This window comes from Schistocerca americana, chromosome 4 (assembly GCF_021461395.2).
Source record: "Schistocerca americana isolate TAMUIC-IGC-003095 chromosome 4, iqSchAmer2.1, whole genome shotgun sequence".
Taxonomy (NCBI): domain Eukaryota; kingdom Metazoa; phylum Arthropoda; class Insecta; order Orthoptera; family Acrididae; genus Schistocerca; species Schistocerca americana.
The window spans coordinates 767,417,207-767,440,660 of record NC_060122.1 but is presented as its reverse complement, the minus strand read 5'-3'; the positions used below and the strand labels follow the sequence as shown (position 1 = coordinate 767,440,660).

Sequence of the window (23,454 nt, the reverse complement as noted above, 5' to 3'; positions counted from 1 at the left end):
CTGCTTGACACAGCCATGTCGCTTAAATATCTGGACCTAAAGTTGCAAAGCGATATGAAATGGAACGAGTATGTGAGAATTGTGGTAGGGAAGGCGATTGGTCGACTTTTGTGTATTGGGAGAATTTTAGAAAAGTGTTGTTCATCTGTAAAGGAGACCGCATATAGGACGTTAGAGCAACCTATTCTTGAGTACTGTTCCAGTGTTTGGGACCCGAACCAGGTCAATCTGAAAGAAGATATCGAAGCAGTTCGGAGGCGAGGCACTAGATTTGTTACCCGGAGGTTGGATCAGCATGAAAGTGTTACAGATATGCCTCAGGAGCTCAATTGGGAATCCCTAGAGGAATATACCTATATGGATAGGGTGTCTGTTCTTTCGGACATATCCGAAAGAACAGACACCCTATCCATGTAAGTATATAGTTCTGGCGATACCGGCCATGACCTTCTTCTACTGTGCGAATGCACACATATACCTCGAACTCTTACGGGACTTGGAAGAATGTCTTCCACGAGTAATGAGTGTGTTGGGGTGGGACACTACGAATATAGTGTATGGACATACAAGGTGAGAATGTGAGTCTCACGGAAGGCGTGCGCGAGATAGTCCCTGCAGTCGCACTATCATCTGTGCCCTCGGTGGCTCAGCTGGATAGAGCGTCTGCCATGTAAGCAGGAGATCCCGGGTTCGAGTCCCGGTCGGGGCACACATTTTCACCTGTCCCCGTTGGTCTATATCAACGCCCGTGCGCAGCTGACGGTACTAATATAATTCTAATTCCCTAGAGGAAAGAAGACATTCATTAACCAATTAATTAAAATGGACGCTTTCGCTATGGGCAAATGTGGCACCTCGTGGCAGTCTGTAAAAACTACACTAATCAGTTAATCATCTGCAACCGATGTTAATTACCGAGTTCGGCAGGGAACCGTTCACTCCTTGATATTTGATCCTTTTGTCAGCAGGCATAAGTTGTTTAGTGTGCGTCGGTGAAGAGTTCACTCCTGCATTCTCAGTATAGCCCAGAAAACACAAGGAGTACTGTCTCGAAAGAGGAAACTATTTACTTCGGAATATGAATCCAATATCACTACCCCGGGAAATGTTGAAGTAACTCATAAAACACGGTTACCTCCTCTTGATTAGATACGATGCACAATAATCACTCAAGTTTGATAACTGTTGTTGCCGGTACAGATTACTTGTAACTTCTAGTTGTGACTGTGAGGCCATAGGGACTGATATCTGTCAGGGGTTTAATGCGACATATATCTGTCACTGTCACTGTCACTTATTCTTCAAATGCGGGACGAGTGAAATTTATGTGTATAACAGTGCCAACATTGGTCGAAGAGGGATTTTTTTGAAGTACGTGCTCACTCAAAACAGTAATTCAAATGGTCTTTATAATCAACAAGATTTTTATGATATTATACAAGAGATAGCTGAAGTATTGTTTTGATAACTCCTTAAGGTGGATTATCAACAAAAGTAAAATTACACATGTTGCGTAACACGCAGATCTTTGTTTACTATAGCTGCTCGAATCTTTAAAACCACTTGCGCGCGGCGGGCACACACACACACACACACACACACACACACACACACACAAATAAGTCTGTTATACGCATAATTTGCCAGCGTTGGCAGCCTACTTATAAGGTCACTGCATATGTTATCTGTTGGTTCACAATCTCTACATAGGGCTGTAGTTTATGAAAACTGAAACAGGTTATGTGCAAAGGATTTGGAAATGCAACCTGTGACCACTGGAAGGTATATGTACTAGTATTTGCTTGTGTAAACCATGCACCCTTAGGGCTAAGTTGGGATCCATAGATTAAATCGACTCTTTATCTTCACTGCCTGCTCCCCTGTTATTCATTCCAGTTAGAATGAAGTAAATAAAAAAATACGCATTATTGATGGAAAAGAAATATGCAGTACAGGAAGGTTGACGTGATGTTGTGTCTGCTGCTTGACCTTGTAAGTAGGCTGCCAACAGTGGAAAATTATGCATAATACACTAGAAGAAACTTATTTGTGTGTGTGTGTGTGTGTGTGTGTGTGCCCGCGCGGAAGTGATTTTAAAGATTCGGACAGCTATAGTATGTAGAGACTGAGTGTTACGTAACATGTGATAGTATTGGTTTTGTTGATAATTTATTTCTGTACAAGATTGTTAGCAGGGAGTCTCTTAGCAATCTGTTTGCGAACCAAAAATGGACAATAGGAATATTAGTTTACAAAGCCTTCATATCTCTTCTCCCTGTGACGAATGGCAGACATAACTTTTTAAAGTGTTTTAAATTTGTATGAAAATTGTTGTTTCGTTACATCTGTGCAGCGGTGGGTATTCTGCTATGAAATAGCAGGGCACGATAAGACTGTGTACTGAACTGGAACTCGAAGCGTCAACCCTGATTTTCTTAAACAGTGCTCTTACCGACTGATCTAGTCCGCCTGATTAGCTGGGTCATAACGTGCTTGCCTCCTATCCACTGGGCCCGGATTCGATTCCCGGCCGGGTCGGAGATTTTCTCCACTCGTGGACTGTGTGTTGAGTTGTCCTCATCATCATTTCATTCTCATCATCAACCGCGACTCGCCCAGTGTGGCGTCGACTGAAATAAGACCTGCACTTGGCGGCCGAGCTTCCCTGGATGGGGCATCCCGGCCAACGATGCCATACGATCATTTCAATTCATTTTTTACCGACTGAGCTATCCGCTGTTAAGTGAAAGTTTGGTTCTGGTAACTGCTCCCGTTCTAAGGGAAAGCTATTTCTGCCCGATATCTTCCTTCCAGAAGTGTTTTGCAGAAAAGCTTTGTGAAGTTTCGAGAGCAGGAGAGAGGTACAGGCAGAAATGAAACTCTCAGGGCGGGTCGTGTGTGTGTGTGTGTGTGTGTGTGTGTGTGTGTGTATGTGTGTGTGTGTGTAGCTCAATCGATAAAGAGCACTCCCAGTGGAAGACAAGGTTCTGGATTTGAGTACCGGTTCAGCACACAGTTTTAAAACCCTAGGAAGGTTCAGTACATTCCAGACTGTCAACGGAAGTGGATTTTAACCCAATAGCGTCTATGGATTTGTTATCGATTTTGAGAATGAATTTCGTCATTGTAGAGATTGGCCTGCAGGTACCAGTCATAGACAGTCCACCAATCCCCCGCTGTAACCTTCGTAATGCACAATGGGACAAATTCCAATCTCACGTGGAACAAACTGTGACCAGAATTCCTCCAGTTCCGATAACCTATGAACGGTTTACTAAACTGCTGTTGCGAGCAGCCCACGAAACTATCCCATGTGGAGCTAGAAGAGAATACATACCAGGGCTTATCAAACAATGTGAATCTCTTCTTCAGCAATACAACAACACTGGAAATCCCCAGACTGCAGACTCACTGACCAAGCTTGTTGACGTAGAAAGAAGAAAACGCTAGCATGAGCTAGTTGAGCAGCTTGACTTCACCCATTCCAGCCGCAAAAGTTGAGGACTTCTCAGAAACTTAGGGGGTGCTGTACATCCTATCTCCAGACAGAGTGCTGTTAACTCTAATAAATAAGCTCAGTTATACTGGAAAACTGCAAGATCCACGTCCCTACACAACAGAAGAAGGGCCTTAAAAACTCATGGATGAAGCACTGAAGAACTGCGCAGAACAGTCAGACATTGTGAGCGCTATCCCTGAAGAAGAGGTGATAACTGCAATAAATGACATCAAATCAAGGAAAGCGGCCGGACCTGATGGAATCCTACCGGAGTTTATAAGGAACCTAGCTCCTAGAGCACGCACATGGCTCTGCAAATTTTTCTCCGCCGTACTTGAGACTGGAAACATCCCAAACAAATGGAAGGAGTCGAAGATAATAGCTATCCTAAAGAGAGTGACCAACCTAATAGATGCAGCAATACCCGTGGAGCAAGCTGGTTTCAGGTTGAAGAGGAGCTGCTACGATCAAGTTCTAGCACTAACCACGCACATTAAACGCGGTTTTCAGAACAAGAAAAGACCTGTGTAGTATTTATAGATCTCTCAGCTGCATACGGCACAGTAAGGCTTAAAGAATTACTGTATAAGCTTGCTACAGTAGTAAGATGTAAGAAGTCATTAAAGCTCTTTTATAATATGCTGTCCACAAGGAAGTACAGAGTACATCGTTACGGAAAAACAAGCAAAGCCCAATCCTCAATAATGGACTGCCACAAGGCTCTGTGCTAGCTCCTTTACTGATTAATTTGTACATCTCTGATATACCGGAACTCAAATCACGTAAGTTCTTATATGCCGATGATCTGGCTACTGCTTTGCATGGCGAGTCATTCGAACAATTGGAATCAGACCTAAATTCTGAGTTGGTGCAGCTTCATAAATACTAAAGGACCTGGCATCTGAACCTTAATGTACCAAAAACAGTAAGCACAGTGATGCACCTGAATGATAAACAAGCAGACAGGAAGCTGCGCTTGAATACAGCAGGCTAGAATATAAGACATGAAAGAGCACCAAAAAACCTGGGTGTTAAACTGGGCCGCAGCCTAACATTCAAAGAACACCTCCAAGATGTCAGCCAAAATCTCAGAGGCAGAGTCAAATTCACCCATAAACTCGCAGGCTCTACCTGGGGAAATAAAGCTACGATACTTCGCACTTCCTCCTTGGCTCTAATCTACAGCGTCGCAGAATACTCTGCGCCTGTATGGCCAACAGTTCGCACGTCAATAAAGTAAATGTTATCCTAAATGACACCTTGCGAACAATAACTGGAACAGTGAGACCTACCCCAACACCATGGCTCCCTGTGCTGGCAATCATTGAACCTCCCTCACTCCGTAGACAACACGCAATCCAAAGAGAAATGAAAAAAATTTCTGCTGACACCACGCTCCCAATACACGCTGATCTGCATGGTTGTAGCTGTGATATATATGTCATATTAGACGCCCTTCATATCGACCAAAAAACCAGATTTTAAAAATTTATCACAATGTATAAAACAATAGAAAATAAAACCAGAAGTCATCAACAAAGTAAACTCTCAGGCTGTGTATTCTCATGTAGAAACGTCGAGGAAGCGAACTCTAAAACTCGGTCAACACTTACAGTAGCTATCCCTATAATCGCATATTACATTTGTGTGTCATGCACATCAGTTTACCATCTTGATATATTCGGTGTGTCTTATATTTTTTTGTTAGTTTACATGCATGGTTAATTTATTTTAAATAATGACAATTCATGTAACATATCAGATCTGTTGTCTTTTTGAAGCTTGATTTTGTCGATTTATATAGGGGTCGGAAGATGGTGCCAGAGGCACTGAAACTGGTAGTCCAATAAAATACAATTAATTAATAAAATTGGGGCTGTCAGTATTTATTTTTTTCAAGTCTTTGACTAGCCGCAGTCCCATTCCACTTATACAAGATAGAGCTATAGGAATGTTTTAGGAGGTTCCAGCACTATCAGTGCCAAATATTCCTAAATTAAGAGCCCTACACTTCTAAATGGAATGAAAGATGAAAAGAGATACAAAGAAAAGAAATTTCCGCTCTTTAATGTAGGGAACATCCTTCTCTCTTGTACGCAACCGTGTAATGTTTTAATTAGAGTGCCATGTTTGCTGACACAGTCTAGTTAATATGTCATTACTTAGACCTTCAGTAGTTGCATAGATTTCTTGATGTAAGTAATGTCAGCTAATTTATTAAGCCCATCCTAAGTGAAGATGTATGTTCAAGTGCAGCACATATCCCAGTATTCATTATTACTGCAGATGATCTACAAAAGTGTGTGCTTAAAAGCAATAACCTTAGGACGCATTACATTTTACAAGAAACGGCGGAGAGCAAGGAACAAATTACGAATGATGACGACAGTTTTCGATTTCGGCGCTATTTCGTCTGTTATTTCGTGTTTCACTGGTTACCTAGAACTCCTGTCACATTGGCTACATGAAACAGATCCATTACCGACCGTTGTGTAACAATGGAAATTCGATTTGGCCAGCAATGCCCCTGTCCTTAACTTAAGCCGAGTATTTGTGTGTAAGCAAAAAGAATGTTCTGCTTCCATATTTATTGTGTCAAGTTATAAACGTAAAGAATTAGTCCAAAAGCAGTGCAATATAATTGTATTAATAAATTGAGTTTAATTTTTTTGATGAACACTTTCGGGAAACGAGTCAACGATTCTCTTAAATACGTTATTTACACTTTTCTCTGTTGCTGAAAAGGAGACGGCACAGCAATTGGATTTTCGTGAGGTTCGGAACTCAGATACGAGGGCTGTCCTGAAAGTAAGTTACGATCGATCGCGAAATGAAAATCACAGTGAAAATAAGAAATGTTTCATTTGTAACAGTTAGCTACACCTTTCAGCTACTTCTCTACGTAGTCGCCGTTCTGACTCAGACATTCGTCGTAGCGTTGTACCAACTTTCCAATACCCTCATTATAGAAGGCAGCCGCCAGTGCTTTCCGCCAATTCTCTACGCTGGCCTAAAGCTCGTTGTCTGTGCCAAAATGTTGTCTTCATACCCAGCGGTTCGTTTGAGCAGAGATGAAACTCAGTGGGAGACAATTACGGGCTGTATTGTGGGTAACCAAACATTTCCAATTGAAACGCTGCAGGAACATCGTCATTGCCCCTGCAGAATGAGGCTGATACACTCCTGGAAATGGAAAAAAGAACACATTGACACCGGTGTGTCAGACCCACCATACTTGCTCCGGACACTGCGAGAGGGCTGTACAAGCAATGATCACACGCACGGCACAGCGGACACACCAGGAACCGCAGTGTTGGCCGTCGAATGGCGCTAGCTGTGCAGCATTTGTGCACCGCCGCCGTCAGTGTCAGCCAGTTTGCCGTGACATACGGAGCTCCATCGCAGTCTTTAACACTGGTAGCATGCCGCGACAGCGTGGACGTGAACCGTATGTGCAGTTGACGGACTTTGAGCGAGGGCGTATAGTGGGCATGCGGGAGGCCGGGTGGACGTACCGCCGAATTGCTCAACACGTGGGGCGTGAGGTCTCCACAGTACATCGATGTTGTCGCCAGTGGTCGGCGGAAGGTGCACGTGCCCGTCGACCAGGGACCGGACCGCAGCGACGCACGGATGCACGCCAAGACCGTAGGATCCTACGCAGTGCCGTAGGGGACCGCACCGCCACTTCCCAGCAAATTAGGGACACTGTTGCTCCTGGGGTATCGGCGAGGACCATTCGCAACCGTCTCCATGAAGCTGGGCTACGGTCCCGCACACCGTTAGGCCGTCTTCCGCTCACGCCCCAACATCGTGCAGCCCGCCTCCAGTGGTGTCGCGACAGGCGTGAATGGAGGGACGAATGGAGACGTGTCGTCTTCAGCGATGAGAGTCGCTTCTGCCTTGGTGCCAATGATGGTCGTATGCGTGTTTGGCGCCGTGCAGGTGAGCGCCACAATCAGGACTGCATACGACCGAGGCACACAGGGCCAACACTCGGCATCATGGTGTGGGGAGCGATCTCCTACACTGGCCGTACATCACTGGTGATCGTCGAGGGGACACTGAATAGTGCACGGTACATCCAAACCGTCATCGAACCCATCGTTCTACCATTCCTAGACCGGCAAGGGAACTTGCTGTTCCAACAGGACAATGCACGTCCGCATGTATCCCGTGCCACCCAACGTGCTCTAGAAGGTGTAAGTCAACTACCCTGGCCAGCAAGATCTCCGGATCTGTCCCCCATTGAGCATGTTTGGGACTGGATGAAGCGTCGTCTCACGGGGTCTGCACGTCCAGCACGAACGCTGGTCCAACTGAGGCGCCAGGTGGAAATGGCATGGCAAGCCGTTCCACAGGACTACATCCAGCATCTCTACGATCGTCTCCATGGGAGAATAGCAGCCTGCATTGCTGCGAAAGGTGGATATACACTGTACTAGTGCCGACATTGTGCATGCTCTGTTGCCTGTGTCTATGTGCCTGTGGTTCTGCCAGTGTGATCATGTGATGTATCTGACCCCAGGAATGTGTCAATAAAGTTTCCCCTTCCTGGGACAATGAATTCACGGTGTTCTTATTTCAATTTCCAGGAGTGTAATTGTCTTGAAGAAGAAACCGCACGACAGTTATGTAATGTTGGTTGCATAGCTTCAGGGGAAAATTCTCACCAGGCCCTCGTACTTGGCGGGAGACACTATTTTCTATAACATCTTTACGCGCTCACTAAGAGCTCAGGAAAAGAGCGACATAATTCAACCTAGAGTCACACTAGAGACACTGCCCAACACATCTTTGCAAAGCTTTATCGGATTTTCATAGTCGTTTCCATTTCGCGACCGATCGTAACTTACTTTCTGGACAGCCCTCGAATGAACCAACCAAAGTCGTTCGATGGACCTCTAAAAATTCTCGTGAAAATCGGCGTTGTAATTTTCCTAACGTCTTTAATTCACAGCCTAATCTGTGGACGGGACTTATGACTCAGTGGTAGGATGTTCTCCTACAACGTAGGCGGCCTGTGTTCAATTCTCGGCCGACGCAAGTTTTTAAACAACGTTGCTCGTTCTATGAGCATTTCCGTGAAGCGTTAAGTATTTGAAGATGAAAAAAAACTAATCGGTATGTATTTTTGGTTCAAACCATCTTTATTAACAATATTTTATAAAAGATCGTTCATTAAGAATTTATATTTTTTGTGTGATAAGTATTTCGAAATATGAAAACATGTTTTTACATAAAAATCACAATTAGATACGTGTTAATTAGCATTTGTTTGAATAAGTTCTTTATTTAAGTGACTTAGGTATTAGGTCTCAGCGGAAAAAAATAATGGTCGAAACGGGACACGAACCAGCGCTTTCCAGTATCGAGCGCTACCGATTTTGTTTGTGTTTCATCTTCACATATTTCACGCTTGGCGGGAATGCCCTTAGACATGTACCATTGTTAAAAGGAATTGCATCAGTCGGGAGTCAAAACCTGGCAACCGGAGACGGTCGTAGAACACGCATTGTTGAGAAACTTGCATCATCCATTAATCGAGCCTGGGACACCAACGTTGTAAGCGAGCTCTGTACCATAGGGTCCAGCGATCTGTCGACAAAGTCGTCAAAGGATTACTGAATTAAAAACACTCGAAAATTTCAAAGTCGATTTTATCGAGATTTATGTGAGTTGCATCGAACTACTTTGGAGGATGTGTATGTGAGTTCAGAACTTCACTTATGATAAATATGTCGATAGTAATATTACAGAAAGTATGTCTGCGTATGTGAGGAACGTTGGTGGACCTAACACGGAACCTTATGGAACTCCATTGATGATTTCTTCACAGTTAGAAGAAATGTCTGTCAACCACACTTCTTAAAGTACGTACCCGAAATATGAAGTTAACAATTCGTTAGATGTGCCATTAATATCATAGCAGCTAGGTGTTGTTAACGAAATAAACGTATGGATTTCCTTCCGACTGTCCAGAGATGGGCGGAGGACGACTTACCTCGATAAGGCGGCGTACCTCCGGAGGCGCTGCGGCCCCGTCTGGAAGCACTGTTCCACCGTCTCGGCAAAGTGCGGCAGGCGCGTGGCTTTTGTCCGCACCGCCATCTCCTGCGACGCCGACAGCTGGAACACAAACAAGGCTCACACTGACACCAAACTACAGGTACATGGTATATAAATCCTGAGTCGCGCAGCCGAGAAACTCAAGCTGGCGTGCGTAGTAGCCATAATTATTTTGCACAAAGTGTATGAAGTAGGATCTCTAAATGAAGCCTATTGCTATGCCATCAGCATTTTACCTTTACTGTTCAAATGTGTGTGGAATGACCAAACTGCTGAGGTAACCGGTCCCTAGACTTAAACTAACTTAAACTGACGTATGCTAAGAACAACACTCGCACCCATGCCCGAGGGAGGATTCGAACCTCCGGCGATAGGGGCCGGTCAATCCGTGACATGGCGCCTCAAACCACGCGGCCACTCCGCGCGGCTAATGCACAGTTGATCAAGGATCTGGGAACTATCGTATCAGATTACGACATCTTATCAACGTGAAATTCCAGATTCAGAAAGTTGATTTAGGAAAAGGACGCTCAAGTAGTGACAATATGTTTATAATAAAAATACATAAACCCGAAGACAATTTACTACACTTTCTGAGCTTATTGCACTTGGGGATAGCGGTGACCATCTTGTAAACGATTTATTTAATGCCTATTTCAACTACATCTCTTTTCAATGTTCTTTTCCTTTGTTATGGCCCTTTTTATAAAGTTTGCCACTGCTGGATCACGCCTTAGGCGAGCGTTTTCTATCCTGCTTCTACTGTACGTCTAGCTTGCTTAGCAAATAGTTGGAAATTTCTTAAGACTTCTCTCTTTTCGAAGGTTCGACGACCAATTTTACATTGCGAATATTTTAATCTTATATTTGTAATTTAAAGTAACCAACTTTTGCTATTATGTAGTGAACTCCATCCTTGAGTTCCACCAAAATCACGGCGCGGATACAGTTGCTTGATGAATGCCTCTCATATCCTGTTCAGCTGTACTATGGCGGGTTACTAAGTAAGGTATTCAAGTGCATATTGTTGTGTATGACAGTTAATTTGATTTTGTAATTTAGTTTCTTAGTATTTTACTATCCCCTTCTCTCTTTCTTTCTCAGTAGATGATCTGATGACGACTTGCTAAGAAGTTAAAAGCGACAATGGTTCCATTTGCGTGACCTGAGAAACTGTGTTTGTAGCGTAATATCGAGAAAACTTTATTGGCATTCGTGAAAACACCTTTGACATTTTGAAACAGTTTCTGTACGCTAGGCGCAGCACCTCGCGTCTACAACGCGACTTCGTAAACTGCTCTACGGCAACGCTTCTTCTTAGCTCTACAGACGGCTTTTGTTATCCTCTATAGCCGTTTTGCACTTCGCAGTTGAAAGCTGTCAAAACCGCTTCCGGGCATCAGACATTTCCTTACGGTGACTCGACTTTAGGAATGTCTTAGCAGTAAAGAATAAACGTATTGAAGTATCACGCATGACACGGCATTTTCTCACGCATTTCAGTGTTCACGACATCATATCTCTTGAACTATGTTCAGTCAAATGGTTCAAATGGCTCTAAGCACTATGAGACTTAACATCTGAGGTCATCAGTCCCCTAGACTTAGAACTACGTAAACGTAAATAACCTAAGGACATCACACACATCCATGCCCGAGGCAGGATTCGAACCTGCGACCGTAGCAGCCACGTGGTTCCGGACTGAATCGCCTAGAACCGCTCGGCCACAGCGGCCGGCTACGTGCCGTCCAATGATATGTTTGTGTAGATACAATCAGCAGCATTTGTGGATTCTGTCTGTGAAAATTAATAAGTTTAAACTTGGTTTATGATGCGGTAGTTTTTGAATAATCTCATTGTTTATGACGTCACATCCATTGAACTATAATAAGTGGGTAGCTCTTGCCACCCCCCCCCCCCACCCCCCATCGATTGTTGTCTGACATTAAGGGATATGTGTAAGTTTGGTTGAAATCCAATGGTTTAAGAGAAGATGTCGAATATACACAGATACACACATACATCTATTTTTAAAATATGTATATACTATGCAGCTCAGACCTGGTGCTCCACATATATATCATTCCTCATTGATTAAACAAGAAAATACTTCAAAGTGAGGCACATGTAAAACTTTTAGTCTGAACTAAAACCAGAAATGAGTTACCACCACTCACTTGTACACATCTGGTCATTCGTTAAGGAACAAGAAATTGGCGTTAAGTAACTCAATAAAATTAGTAAAGCTTGGAATTAATGATTTGGAAGAGAGAGAAATACTCTGCGACAGTGTACAAAATTGACAAACAGTCTTTATTCTTACCGTTTGCGCTGTATCTCGCTTAGTACGGGCTCAAGTCTTGACAAACTTTGTTTTATTTTACTCTGCCTTTCCTGTCACCGCACTTACCCGTTACAGAAATCAGGGAAGTGTTGAGCGCCGCTGCCTGTGAATCGTGTAAACTGTGATCTGTGTATGAACACATTTTATCTGTTCGTATATTACATTTTCTGAGGCGGAAGGCGGGAAGCAGCCCAGCTTTGCATAACTGAGAGTGGGAGACCACCTAAAAACGGCACTCGGTTAGGTGGTGTACCAGTCGCGGTCGTTAATGCGCTGCAGGGATTCTATCCGCGTCTGGTTCCCCTCTCTGTCTCGCAGTCCAGCACACTGCGCGTTACGCTATATCGTTATACAAACACTTATACAGTGGACGGAAAGAGTTGAACTAAAAATTCCTGCGGCCCCAGGAGCAGCGCCTTTCAATTACCTGGCTGTACTTTTCTGGAATTAGCATTTTTTAAGATAAAGATTTGCTCTTGGAACCTACTGACAAGTAACTGACATCAATCTGTTGCAGAACTGTCGAACATGCTTTGTTATCACGTATCATGGCATTTTTGAAGGAAAATAACCTCGTTTTTGTTGTAAGAAATCTTCTCAGTGATAATCAGTATGGTTTCCACAAACAGAAATCTTGCGAAACTCAACTCACTCTGTTCCTCCAAGAGATCCACAGTGTCTTAGACAACGGCGCTCAGGTTTATGCCGTCTTCCTTGACCTCAGGAAGGTATTTGATTTCGCCCTGCATTGCCTTTTAAAAAAAAAAAAAAAAAAAATACGGCCTTACCGAGTATCGGGCCTGATATGTGATTAAATGGATTTTATCCATAGTGGATACTGTTGAACTCCGTGTCTGTTCCTTTGTAGGGTGTAGAAAAATTTCCGCTACCAGCCACAATAAAAGGTTATTTATTTGTCACACGACCGGTTTCGGGCTTTAGCCTATCCTCAGGTGTTTATACATACATGTACATGTTTATATTGCTGGAGATCACTGTATAAATATAAAAAAAAATATTTGCTGATGATTAAACAGAAACAAGTAGGACAATTGTAAGTGGCAAGGCAAAAATATATCTATACTTACATAAAGATGTCACCACAGAGTAACTACGATAATGATAATTCATCTTTATATAAGTACAGATATATTTTTGCCTTGCCACTTACAGTTGTCCCACTTGTTTCTGTTTAGTCACCAGCAAATAAGTTTTTATATTTATACAGTGATCTCCAGCAATATAAACATGTACATGAATGTATATACACCTGAGGATGGACGCAAGCCCGAAACCGGTCGTATGACAAATAAATGACCTTTTATTGTGACTGGTAGAGGAAATTTTTCTACACCATATATGTGATTGGATACAAGACTTCCATACAGACAGACTCAACACGTCACCCTTAACAAAACAATATCGACAGATATAAACGTAATTTTCCGAGTACTGCAAGCATCTGTGACAGGACCAATACTGTTTAGAATGTATTTAAATGAGCTTGTAGAAAGCGTCGGAAGCTCTTTCACTGATGATACGGTTCTCTATAAGAAAGAAGCAACGCCAGAAGGCAGAATCGATTTGCAGAATGATCTGCAGAGAATTTATGAATGGTGCATATATTGTGCATACATAGGAAAAGAAATCCACTACTGCGGAACTGCACTATTGATGAGAATCTGTAAAATATCTAGGAATAACTCTCCAGAGCGACCTGAAGTGGAATTGCCACACACAAAAAAACTGCTAAACGAAAGTTTGGTGTACTTTCGTAAAATGTAGTCTACGATACTAGACGTCTCACTGACCTAGGCACTTCACGCATTATCCAGTTGAGGCCAATATACTGGACGGTGTTTACTACTGGCATGCCTTGTGGCCGTTTTCCATCATGCAAACATCCCGCTGCCGCCGCAGCACATCGCGAGCATTCCAGTATCAACAACAGCTTCATTCAGTTTGTGTTCAACACTGCAGTAACACACCACGTGGAGGCATACAACAGTTCGGCAGAGTCAGGAGAGTGGCTTTACTTTCAGCAGGTCATCGCAGCACGATGTTGTCGATCGGTTACATGTCATGGACCACGCAATGGTCGTGCTTGTATGACAACACCAATGCAGGATCGTTTCCTCCCTGCCGGTTCGCAGGCGCTCAGCATCAACTGCCAGAAACATTAGAAATGACTTCTCCTGGACAACAGGGATTCGTGCCTCAGACCAAACATTGCGTAAAAGACTGAATTATGGCGGTATTCTATCCAGAGGACCAACGAGAAGTTTTGCTCTGAGCCAACAGAACCGAAGCAGTCGAAGGACCTGGGTTCATGCACGTCTACACTTGAACATAGAATGGAGTAACATCATGTTTTCTGATGAGACCAGGATTGTTTTGCGACCGGACACTAGACCATTTAGTGTTTGGGCAAGCGCTAGACGACAGTGGGAACGTCGATACGTTCAGGAAGTCCATCCGTTTACGGGTGGCTATTTGACTGGTCTCCGGTGTCGCCAAGAGGTCCTACATACAACTGTAAAGCCCCACAGGTGTGAAGTCGGTGATAGCTTCATTCTAGTCCACGACAGTGCAAGACCGCACTTTACTCTAGGAGTGCCTTGATGTCTTCAAAGCTGCATCAACCGGATGCACTGGCCAATATAGTCCCCAGACACGAATGCAATTGAGCATGCATGGGATCTGCTGAAGGTGGCCATTGCACCACGTCCGAATCCACCTGCAACGTTGAGGACCTCTCTGAGGCTGCCATTGAGGTGTGGGACCTCATACCCCAAGATAAACTTGATGGTCTCGACCAGAGCATGCCTCGCAGAGTGGAAAAACTCATCCGTGTGCGGGGAGGACACACTCGCTACTAAAGACTGATAATCATGATCGTCAGATAAAGATTTTCACTGTTTTCGTTTTCAAGATGTCCACTTAGGAGAGAGCCTGCTTTGCTTTGAAATGATATTCTGTAACTAACCAATATCTTTCTTGTTTTCAGAAGGAATTTTATTTATTTTGTTAATAAGGTACTTACAAAACCTCAATGGGGGTACTATAAGAAACATTGTAGTAAGCAGTTCGATATTCCAAACTTTTGTCGATGCGAAACTGAGAATCACAAGAAGAATCTTAAGTAAATATGACTCAATCCCGAAGGAACTGGCTTACAGGGCTCTTGTTCGGCCAGTGCTTGAGTGTTGTTCATCAGTCTGGGACCTTTACGAGGTGGGACTGAAAGAGAAGATCCAGCGAATAGCTGCAAGTTTCGTCATGGATTCGTATGGTCGGCGCGAGAGCGTTACGGAGATACTCAACGAACTACAGTGGCAGAAGTTACAAGAGAGGCGTTGTGCATCACGGAGACATTTACTATTGACATTTCGATAGAGTGCTTTCCGGGAAGCGTCGGACAACATATTAATTCCTCTCACACGCATCTTACAAAATGACTACAAAATTCGAGAAATTAGAGCTTCCCCCGCGCCATTCTAGAATGGAACGGGGAAGGTGGGATCAGTTAATGGTACCAGAAATGCCCTCCGCCACACACTGCGAGGTGGCTTGCGGATTATGATGTAGATGTAGGTATAGATGTAGATTATCAACTTTCTCATCTTATACTTGTCCCAGGAGGAATGGTTAATGTTCAGGGATATGACAGGAACGATCATTCGGAGCAAAATGTCTTGTAAACATGAGCTGTAAAAAGCACACGTTAAGAGCTGTGAGCCTTTGTTCAGTAGAAGAGGTTTGTTTCACGGTACATGACATGAAAAAGTGCTCATAACTCTTAAGGCAGGCTTTTTAGAGCCCATATTTACTTGACTTTCTTTGCTTCAAATGATTTTGTCACATTCCTGACGCCTTGGAAACCCTGTATACAGGGTCGACATGAATAGGGGTGTTGCAGGGCAGCCTTTGATGATAAATAATTGTTAAGGGAAGAATTATGTATATTGTGCCGTTTCCGAGTTAATTAACATTGAAGTTAGCCAGCCAGGCCATTGCGTGCGCATTCAAGAGGTCCGCCAGGTACAATTAGTATCAGTAGTTCTCATAGGATAGAAAATAGCGCACGAGACTGCTCAGCCTTTGTCTTGGATCCGATCCTTACTACCGTCCCATATCCAATTTGTGTATCGCTTTCTTATCCGGCTGTAGGAAACCGAAGCAAGAACACCTTTGGTAATAACGTCTCTGGCAGGCAGCTTTAATTTGAAAGCGCAGCGGCGTGATTGGCCAACTTCAACGCCAATTAACTTGGAAACGGCGCAACGTATCGAACTTTTTCTTAACAATTATTTCTCAGTACAACCTATCCTGATACACCCTTACAAGCTTTTCAGAGTGTTCTGACCACCCTGTACTAGCCATCGTGGCTGTAAATGTTGATACCTATTTTATTTACGCAGACATATTTGTATTGTCTTGTGATCTGTGTTTGGGTCATTTGTTAACGTTTCGTGCTGCAAGGAGCCGCAAAGCAGCAATTTACTCCATCAGAAAATAAGTGAAGTACGTTTAAGCATTGTTCTTCTTTCTTTTCTTTAGTTAAGAGCTATGATCATCATTTTTCTCCTTTAGCCGCGCGGGATTAGCCGAGCGGTCTTAGGCGCTGCAGTCATGGACTGTGCGGCAGGTCCCGGCGGAGGTTCGAGTCCTCCCTTGGGCATCGGTGTGTGTGTGTGTTTGTCCTTAGGATAATTTAGGTTAAGTAGAGTGTAACCTTAGGGACTGATGACCTTAGCAGTTAAGTCCCATAAGATTTAACACACATTTTTTTCTCCTTTAGTTTCTTCCTCCAAACATTTTCCCCTCCAGAACGATTTAGCAGGACCAAAAGGAGCATATTTATACAGAAAACAGTACCACATTAACCTAATGTGCTGTAAAGAACTGATGAGACGCAGAAAAGATCTTCATCCAGTGTTTTCACTTATTTGTTAGCACCTCGGGGTCCTTATTCTCTTAGCTAATGTGTGGTGGTCATATTTATCCGCAGCAGAGTATTTAGATCTGAACAGAGAGGATACCGTGAATCTGCTGAGACTGATTTTTGTTCTTGTTGATGAGGATGACTGCTGTGATGTTACAGTTAACACTAAAGGAATATTTATTATTAATAACGAACATATTTACGAACTGCATCTATTGGTATGCACAAACCAATACGTATTTAGGAGACTCGGTATAATGTTTGAACATCGACTTCTCTCGAGTTTCTCAACTTCCGTCCTAGAGTAAATATCATACAGCCTTTATCAGATTCGTCCCAAAAACTAAAAAAGAAAATGTATAAAGTATGACAATGCTTCTCTGTAGATGCAAATACAGAAATTAATGAACGTGAAATGCGAGTTGTAGGTCATGAACGGTGTGAAGTTTAGTGATAGGTTCAAACAGAGTATTATGACGACGTTCTGAGCTGGAAACTTGGCAAACACAGACTGCGATGCTCTCTTTGAACGATACACTTAAAACACTGACTTGCCGCTTTCATTTCAACTAAAAGTTTGGAGCTGTGGTGAAACCACATTCTCTGCTATTTGCCGGTTGTATCAGTTTAACAGTGTCATAGATAAAGGTTTTCAGAAATTACTGCAACCAGTCGCCAGTAATTTCTGAAAACCTTTTCACACCACAGTCGCAGTGTTCCACATCCACAATGGATAAAAGTCTTAGTGTCATAGATAGGTTGAGGAGGGTGAAGGGTGCTGGTAAATGGGAGCTGGCAGTTGACAAGAAGGCAGTTAGGAGGAGGACGTATTCAGACAGCTTTACTTTGCGTATATGCAATAGATCTGACCAACTGTCATAGTTGATTGGAGAGGAGTCTCTTGTAGCTGTACGTGTAGGAAACATGCAGTAGTCCTCAGCAGTTAGGTGGCCCAAGTTAGCTGCAAAGTCTAACAGAATGAAGAAGGTTCTGCTGCCAGGTAGTTCACACGGTAGAGGTGTGGGCCAGCAGTTGTAGGAAGTGTTGTGGAGTGAGTACCAGGTCACCAGCATTGTGAAGCCTAGTGTAAGGTTGGGTCAGGTGACTGACAACAGGGGAGTTACGTACGAATTTTATGAAGCAGGATAAGGTAGTGATAGTGGGTGGAGCAGGGAATAGTCTTGATAGGGACGGGGAATATGGTGTAGGTGGTGAACTGGTAAAGATAGCTACTCAAACTGCACTAATGAGCATCTCGTGCAACTGTTTCAGCGTCATGAACGGCCTCACCTTAAAGCGGCTGGTAAGCGCGTTAACATGAGGCTGGAGAGGCACTGATGGCAGAGGGCATGGGCCACGTTGCAATGGTCCCAGTTGAGTCTATCAGTAGATCGGGTTTCACTAGGCATGACCCGTACCTCAATAGGTATGGGAAGGGGACGCTAGGCTGGAAAAGCTTATAGATGACAGTGCAGCGAGTGGTGGTGGGATAACTCATGGAAAAATTCCTGTAGTAGTTGGTGTTAGAGCTGCACCATTTTTTAGGCTGAAGTCAGGCTGATAGGTATACCTGCTTAAACTCCCTCTAACTAAGGAATCACCTTCAGAGGACGTCATGTTTTCAAGTATAGAAGGAATTAGCATATTTCATCAAAATATAAGAGGAATTAGAGATAAAGTTAGTGAACTGCTTATAGATGTTGACTCTGAAATTATTGGTATATCGGAGCACCACTTAAAGAATATGACAATTCAGAGGTTTCCTTTACCAGTATACTGCTTAGCTGGCTGCTTTCAAGGAGTTCCTTGCGGAGTGGGGGAGTGGCCATGTACGTAAAAAACAGTATTCCATTTGAGTCCATAGACGTATAACGACACTGCACTGAATAGGTATTTTTGAATGTTGTGCAGGGACCGTTGAATTTAGCAAAGCTAAACTTCTAATTGTTGTTGTTTATAGGTCCCCTAACCCTGATTTCAGAGCATTTCTGCTCAAGCTAGAGAGTGTTCTTCATTCACTTTATAGGAAGTACCAGAAATTAGATATATGTGATGACTTCAATATTAATTTTGTATATGATTGTGCAAGAAAAAGGATGTTGGTAGATCTGATGCAGACTGTTTTTTCCAACTAGGGTGCAGGGGAACATTAGACACTGACAATATCTTTATTCGTTCTTCATTAATAGATGGGCATTCTGTTAGTAAAAGGGTGAATGGCCTTTCAGATCATGATGCGCAAATTTTAATAGTAAAAGGCTTTTGTACTCAAAAAATGTCACATATAATTACGAACCATGTAGGAAAGTTAATCCAACGGCAATAGAGAGTTTTTTAAACCCTCATCAAGGAACAAGAATGGCAAGATGTTTATAGTGCCGATAACATAGACTGCAAATATAATGCTTTCCTTAACACATTTTTCTCATGCTCTTTGAGAGTTGCTTTCCGTTACAACGTTCTAAACAGGTACTAACAGTAAAAGGGTGGTTTCCGAGATTCATGTCTGAAATACTCCTCTGTGATACAGAAAATGGGGAGACTGAGTCAATAATTAAATCACTAAAGACTAAGAACGCTGATGGATATGATGGAGCGCCTAGCAGAATATTGAAGTACTGTCCTGCACATATTTGCCCAGAACTTAGCCATATTTATAATTTTTCCGTTAGGAATGGTCAGTTTCCTGAACGATTAAAGGACTCAGTAGTAAAGCCGCTTTATAAAAAGGGAGAAAGGGATAACATAGACAATTTTAGACCTATTTCTATACCATCAGTGTTTGCTAAAGTTATTGAAAAGGCTGTGCATGTAAGGATAATTGATCATTTTATATAACATAATTTGTTATCAAATGTTCAGTTCGGCCTTAGAAGGCGTTTACCAACTGAAAACGTTATATTCTCTTTTCTATGTGAGGTACAGGTTGGCTTAAACAAAAGGTTTAGAAAGCTAGGCATATTTTTTGATTTATCTAAGGCGTTTGATTGTGTTAATTGCAGAATATTGCTCCAGAAGTTGGACCATTAGGGAATACGGGGAGTAACTCACAACTGGTTCAATTCTTACTTTAGCAACAGACAGCAAAAGGTAATTACTCACTATTGAGAATGGCTGTGATGTGGGGTCTTAGTGGGGTACAGTCAAATGGGGGGTGCCCCAGGGCTCAGTTTTGGGGCCACTCCTGTTTCTTATTTGTATAAATGATATGCCCTCTAGTACTACGGGTAACTCCAAAATATTTCTGTTTGCTGATGACACTAGCTTTGTAGTAAAGGATATTGTGTGCACACTGGTTCAGTTTTAAATAGTGCAGTTCATGATATAAGTTCAAGGCTCGTAGAAAATAAACTAGTGGTAAATCACAGTATGATTCAGTCTTTACTGTTTCTAACATACAATTAAACAAAACCTGACGTTTTAATTTCACAGAACGGCCATACGATTAGAGAAACTGAACAATTCAAATTTCTAGGTGTTCAGATAGATAGTATACTGTCATGGAAAGCCCGCGTTCATGATCTTGTTCAAAGTTTTAATGCTGCCATTTTTACAGTTCGAATGATATCTGAAGTAAATGATCGTTCGACACGAAAATTAATCTACTTTGCTTACTTTCATTCACTTATGTCGTATGGTGTTATATTTTGTGGTAACTCCTCCTATTGTAAACGGATATTTTTGGCTCATAAACGGTCGTGCATTAAGTGGTGTAAGATCACGAACCTCTTGTCGACCCCTGTTCACTTGTCTAGGTGTTCTGACATTGGCCTCGCAATACATATATTCTTTACTGTCGTTTCTTGTTAACAATATCAACTTATACCCAAGAATAAGCAGTTTTCACTCAGTTAATACTCGGCAGAAATCAAACCTCCATTTGGATCGGACTTCCTTAACTCTTGTGCAGAAAGGTGTGCAGTATACTGCTGTATCCATTTTCAATAAGCCACCACTCGAATTCAAAAATCTTGGCAGTAATCCACGCGCTTTCAAATCTAAACTGAAGAGTTTCCTCTTGGGTCACTCCTTCTATTCTGTCAAAGAGTTCCTTGAAAAATTAAGCTGATCCTTGTTTTTGTTGTTGATTGCGTTTACTTAAACTTATGGACTGACTGTTTTGGGTTCATAAACATATTATTTTTATCTCTTATTATTTTTGTGTTGTACTTTCATGTACTGACACTTTCCATGACCTTTGAGATTTGCTTCTCAATTTGGTCCTACGAAACTTGACGTGTAAATAAAAAAAAAATAGAGACCTCTGCTGTTTGCACGGAAAAGCGACGATTTGAAACTTTTAGTGTGTATGTGAGGCGTGGTCGTATGGCTCAACTTGTAACACCAAAGCTTAGACACTACATACCTTTTGTTGATTCATTTAGCTTTCTGTTTTGTTCAACATCCCATCCTTGAACTTCTGTAAGTAGTGTACGATTAATTCGATACTGTAATTAAGTGTAATCTCTGTAATATGTAAAAAATGAGCAAATTATATGTTTTGTCTTTGTCATATAATCTCTTTGGTTATCTTTGAGGTTGAATAATTTTGTTTAAATAATTTTTTTAGAAATGTCAACATGTGCAAATGTTCTGTTTTATTTGATGTGTTTGGTTTGCCAGAGGCCGGGAACTAGCGTCTCAGAAACGTTGAACCTGGTCGGAGTGCCTCTGTCGTGAGTATTTATAGAAAGTGGCTGAAGGTCAGTGAAACCACGAATACGCGGCTATTACGCGACTATGCTGCATGGCCACGCCTCACTGCGGAATGTGGAGGTCGCAGACCTGCCCGTTCTGTAAAGCAGGATAGGTGGCGATCCGAGGCATATCTGACGACCTAGTACAAAGCTGGTTCAGGCACAAGTGTTTTGGAGCTCACCGTTCAGCACATACAGTTACAAGTGCGCCAAAAAATGGTTCAAATGGCTCTGAGAACTATGGGACTTAACATCTGAGGTTATCAGTCCCCTAGACCTCAGAACTACTTAAACCTAACTAACCTAAGGACATCACATACATCCACGCCCGAAGCAGGATTCGAACCTGCGACCGTAGCGGCAGCGCGGTTCCAGACTGAAGCGCCTAGAACCGCTCAGCCACCACGACCGGCAAAGTGGACCACCGCGGCGGACGGCTCCTATGTGTTCCCATACTGACCCAACGACATCGTCAGTTGCGATCGAAGTAGGCCATGGGATCGTCGAGACTAGACAAAGAATCAGTGGAAACCTGTCGTCTGATCGGAAGAATCATCTTTCTTGTCACACCAGCCCGAAGACCGTGCCAAAATGCACCATCATCCAGATGAACGGCCACTCGAAGCGTGCTGTACACTGTAGACGCTGGCCGGTTGGCGCAGTATTGTATGGGGGACGTTCACCACTGGCAGTCGAAGCCACCCATTACGGCTGCTGACTACGGACCACCCGCATCAGTTCATATTTGATGTCTTCCACGACGGAGATGGTATCATCCAGCAGGATAACTGTCCACGTGACAAGGCGACAATTGTGCGACAGTGGCTTGAGAAGCATGATAGTGAACTCACTGTGACACATTGGCCAGCAAATTCACCTGATCTGAACTCTGTGGAAGACATCTAGGTCGCTAGCGGCACCAGCTCCGCACCCACAAAGCACCGGTCCGTAGTGCACAGGAAGTGCGTGATCTGTACGTCGATACCTGGTGCCACATACCTCCGGAAACCTACCAAGAACCTGTCGAATACAAACCACTCAGAGTCGCTGCTGGATTGCGTTCCAAAGGTGGACAAACAGTCTGTTAAGCAGGCAGTCATCAGTGCATGATGTCTATTTCTTGAACGTCCAAGCAGTGCAATGTGGTTTTATATGGCATTCATATTATTTGCTATGAACAAATTGTAATAAGTATAGTAATTGTTTCAGGTATTACATTGATCTGTTTTAGAACATTGGTGCACGTTTCATGCTGGTGGCCGCGTGGGATTAGCCGAGCGGTCTAGGCGCTGCAGTCATGGACTGTGCGGCTGGTCCCGGCGGAGGTTCGAGTCCTCCCTCGGGCATGGGTGTGTGTGTTTGTCCTTAGGATAATTTAGGTTAAGTAGTGTGTAAGCTTAGGGACTGATGACCTTAGCAGTTAAGTCCCATAAGATTTCACACACATTTGATTTTTTTTTTCATGCTGGTGTAGTGTGACCTTTTTGCAGAATTAACTTCGGTTGCGTAAACAGAGATATGGTGAAATTCAGCTCATTGCGTTCGTCCATGAGATCCATAGGTCAGGATTATCTCTGGAGTTTGCATGTTGCCTGGGATTGTTACGTCAGTTTCGTGTAACAAATTCAAAATGGTTCAAATGGCTCTGAGCACTATGGGACTTAACATCTATAGTCATCAGTCCCCTAGAACTTAGAACTACTTAAACCTAACTAACCTAAGGACATCACACAACACCCAGTCATCAAGAGGCAGAGAATTCGTGTAACACTGTTTGTGTACATCGTGTGCTAAGACCTGCTTTTACACCTTTGGTTATTAGATGCAGAAGAGGTTGTTAACTGAGGCACTGATATCCGTAAGGCCCAAAGCACAAACACAAAGTTCTGAGAAAAACAGA

General features: G+C 43.0%; 1 protein-coding gene and 1 non-coding gene across 2 annotated transcripts in view; one reads left to right on the top strand and one right to left on the bottom strand.

Annotated features, from left to right (window-relative positions):
- Positions 1-23,454, bottom strand: part of LOC124612976 (proton-coupled amino acid transporter 1) — a 267,593-nt gene that overhangs the window by 62,960 nt on the left and 181,179 nt on the right. The window contains exon 5 of the mRNA XM_047141504.1: positions 9,504-9,628. Coding sequence (XP_046997460.1) covers positions 9,504-9,628 — 125 coding nt within the window. The remainder of the gene's footprint in view (positions 1-9,503; positions 9,629-23,454) is intronic.
- Trnat-ugu lies at positions 635-709 on the top strand. The gene has a single exon. It is a non-coding gene; the product is annotated as a tRNA-Thr (tRNA).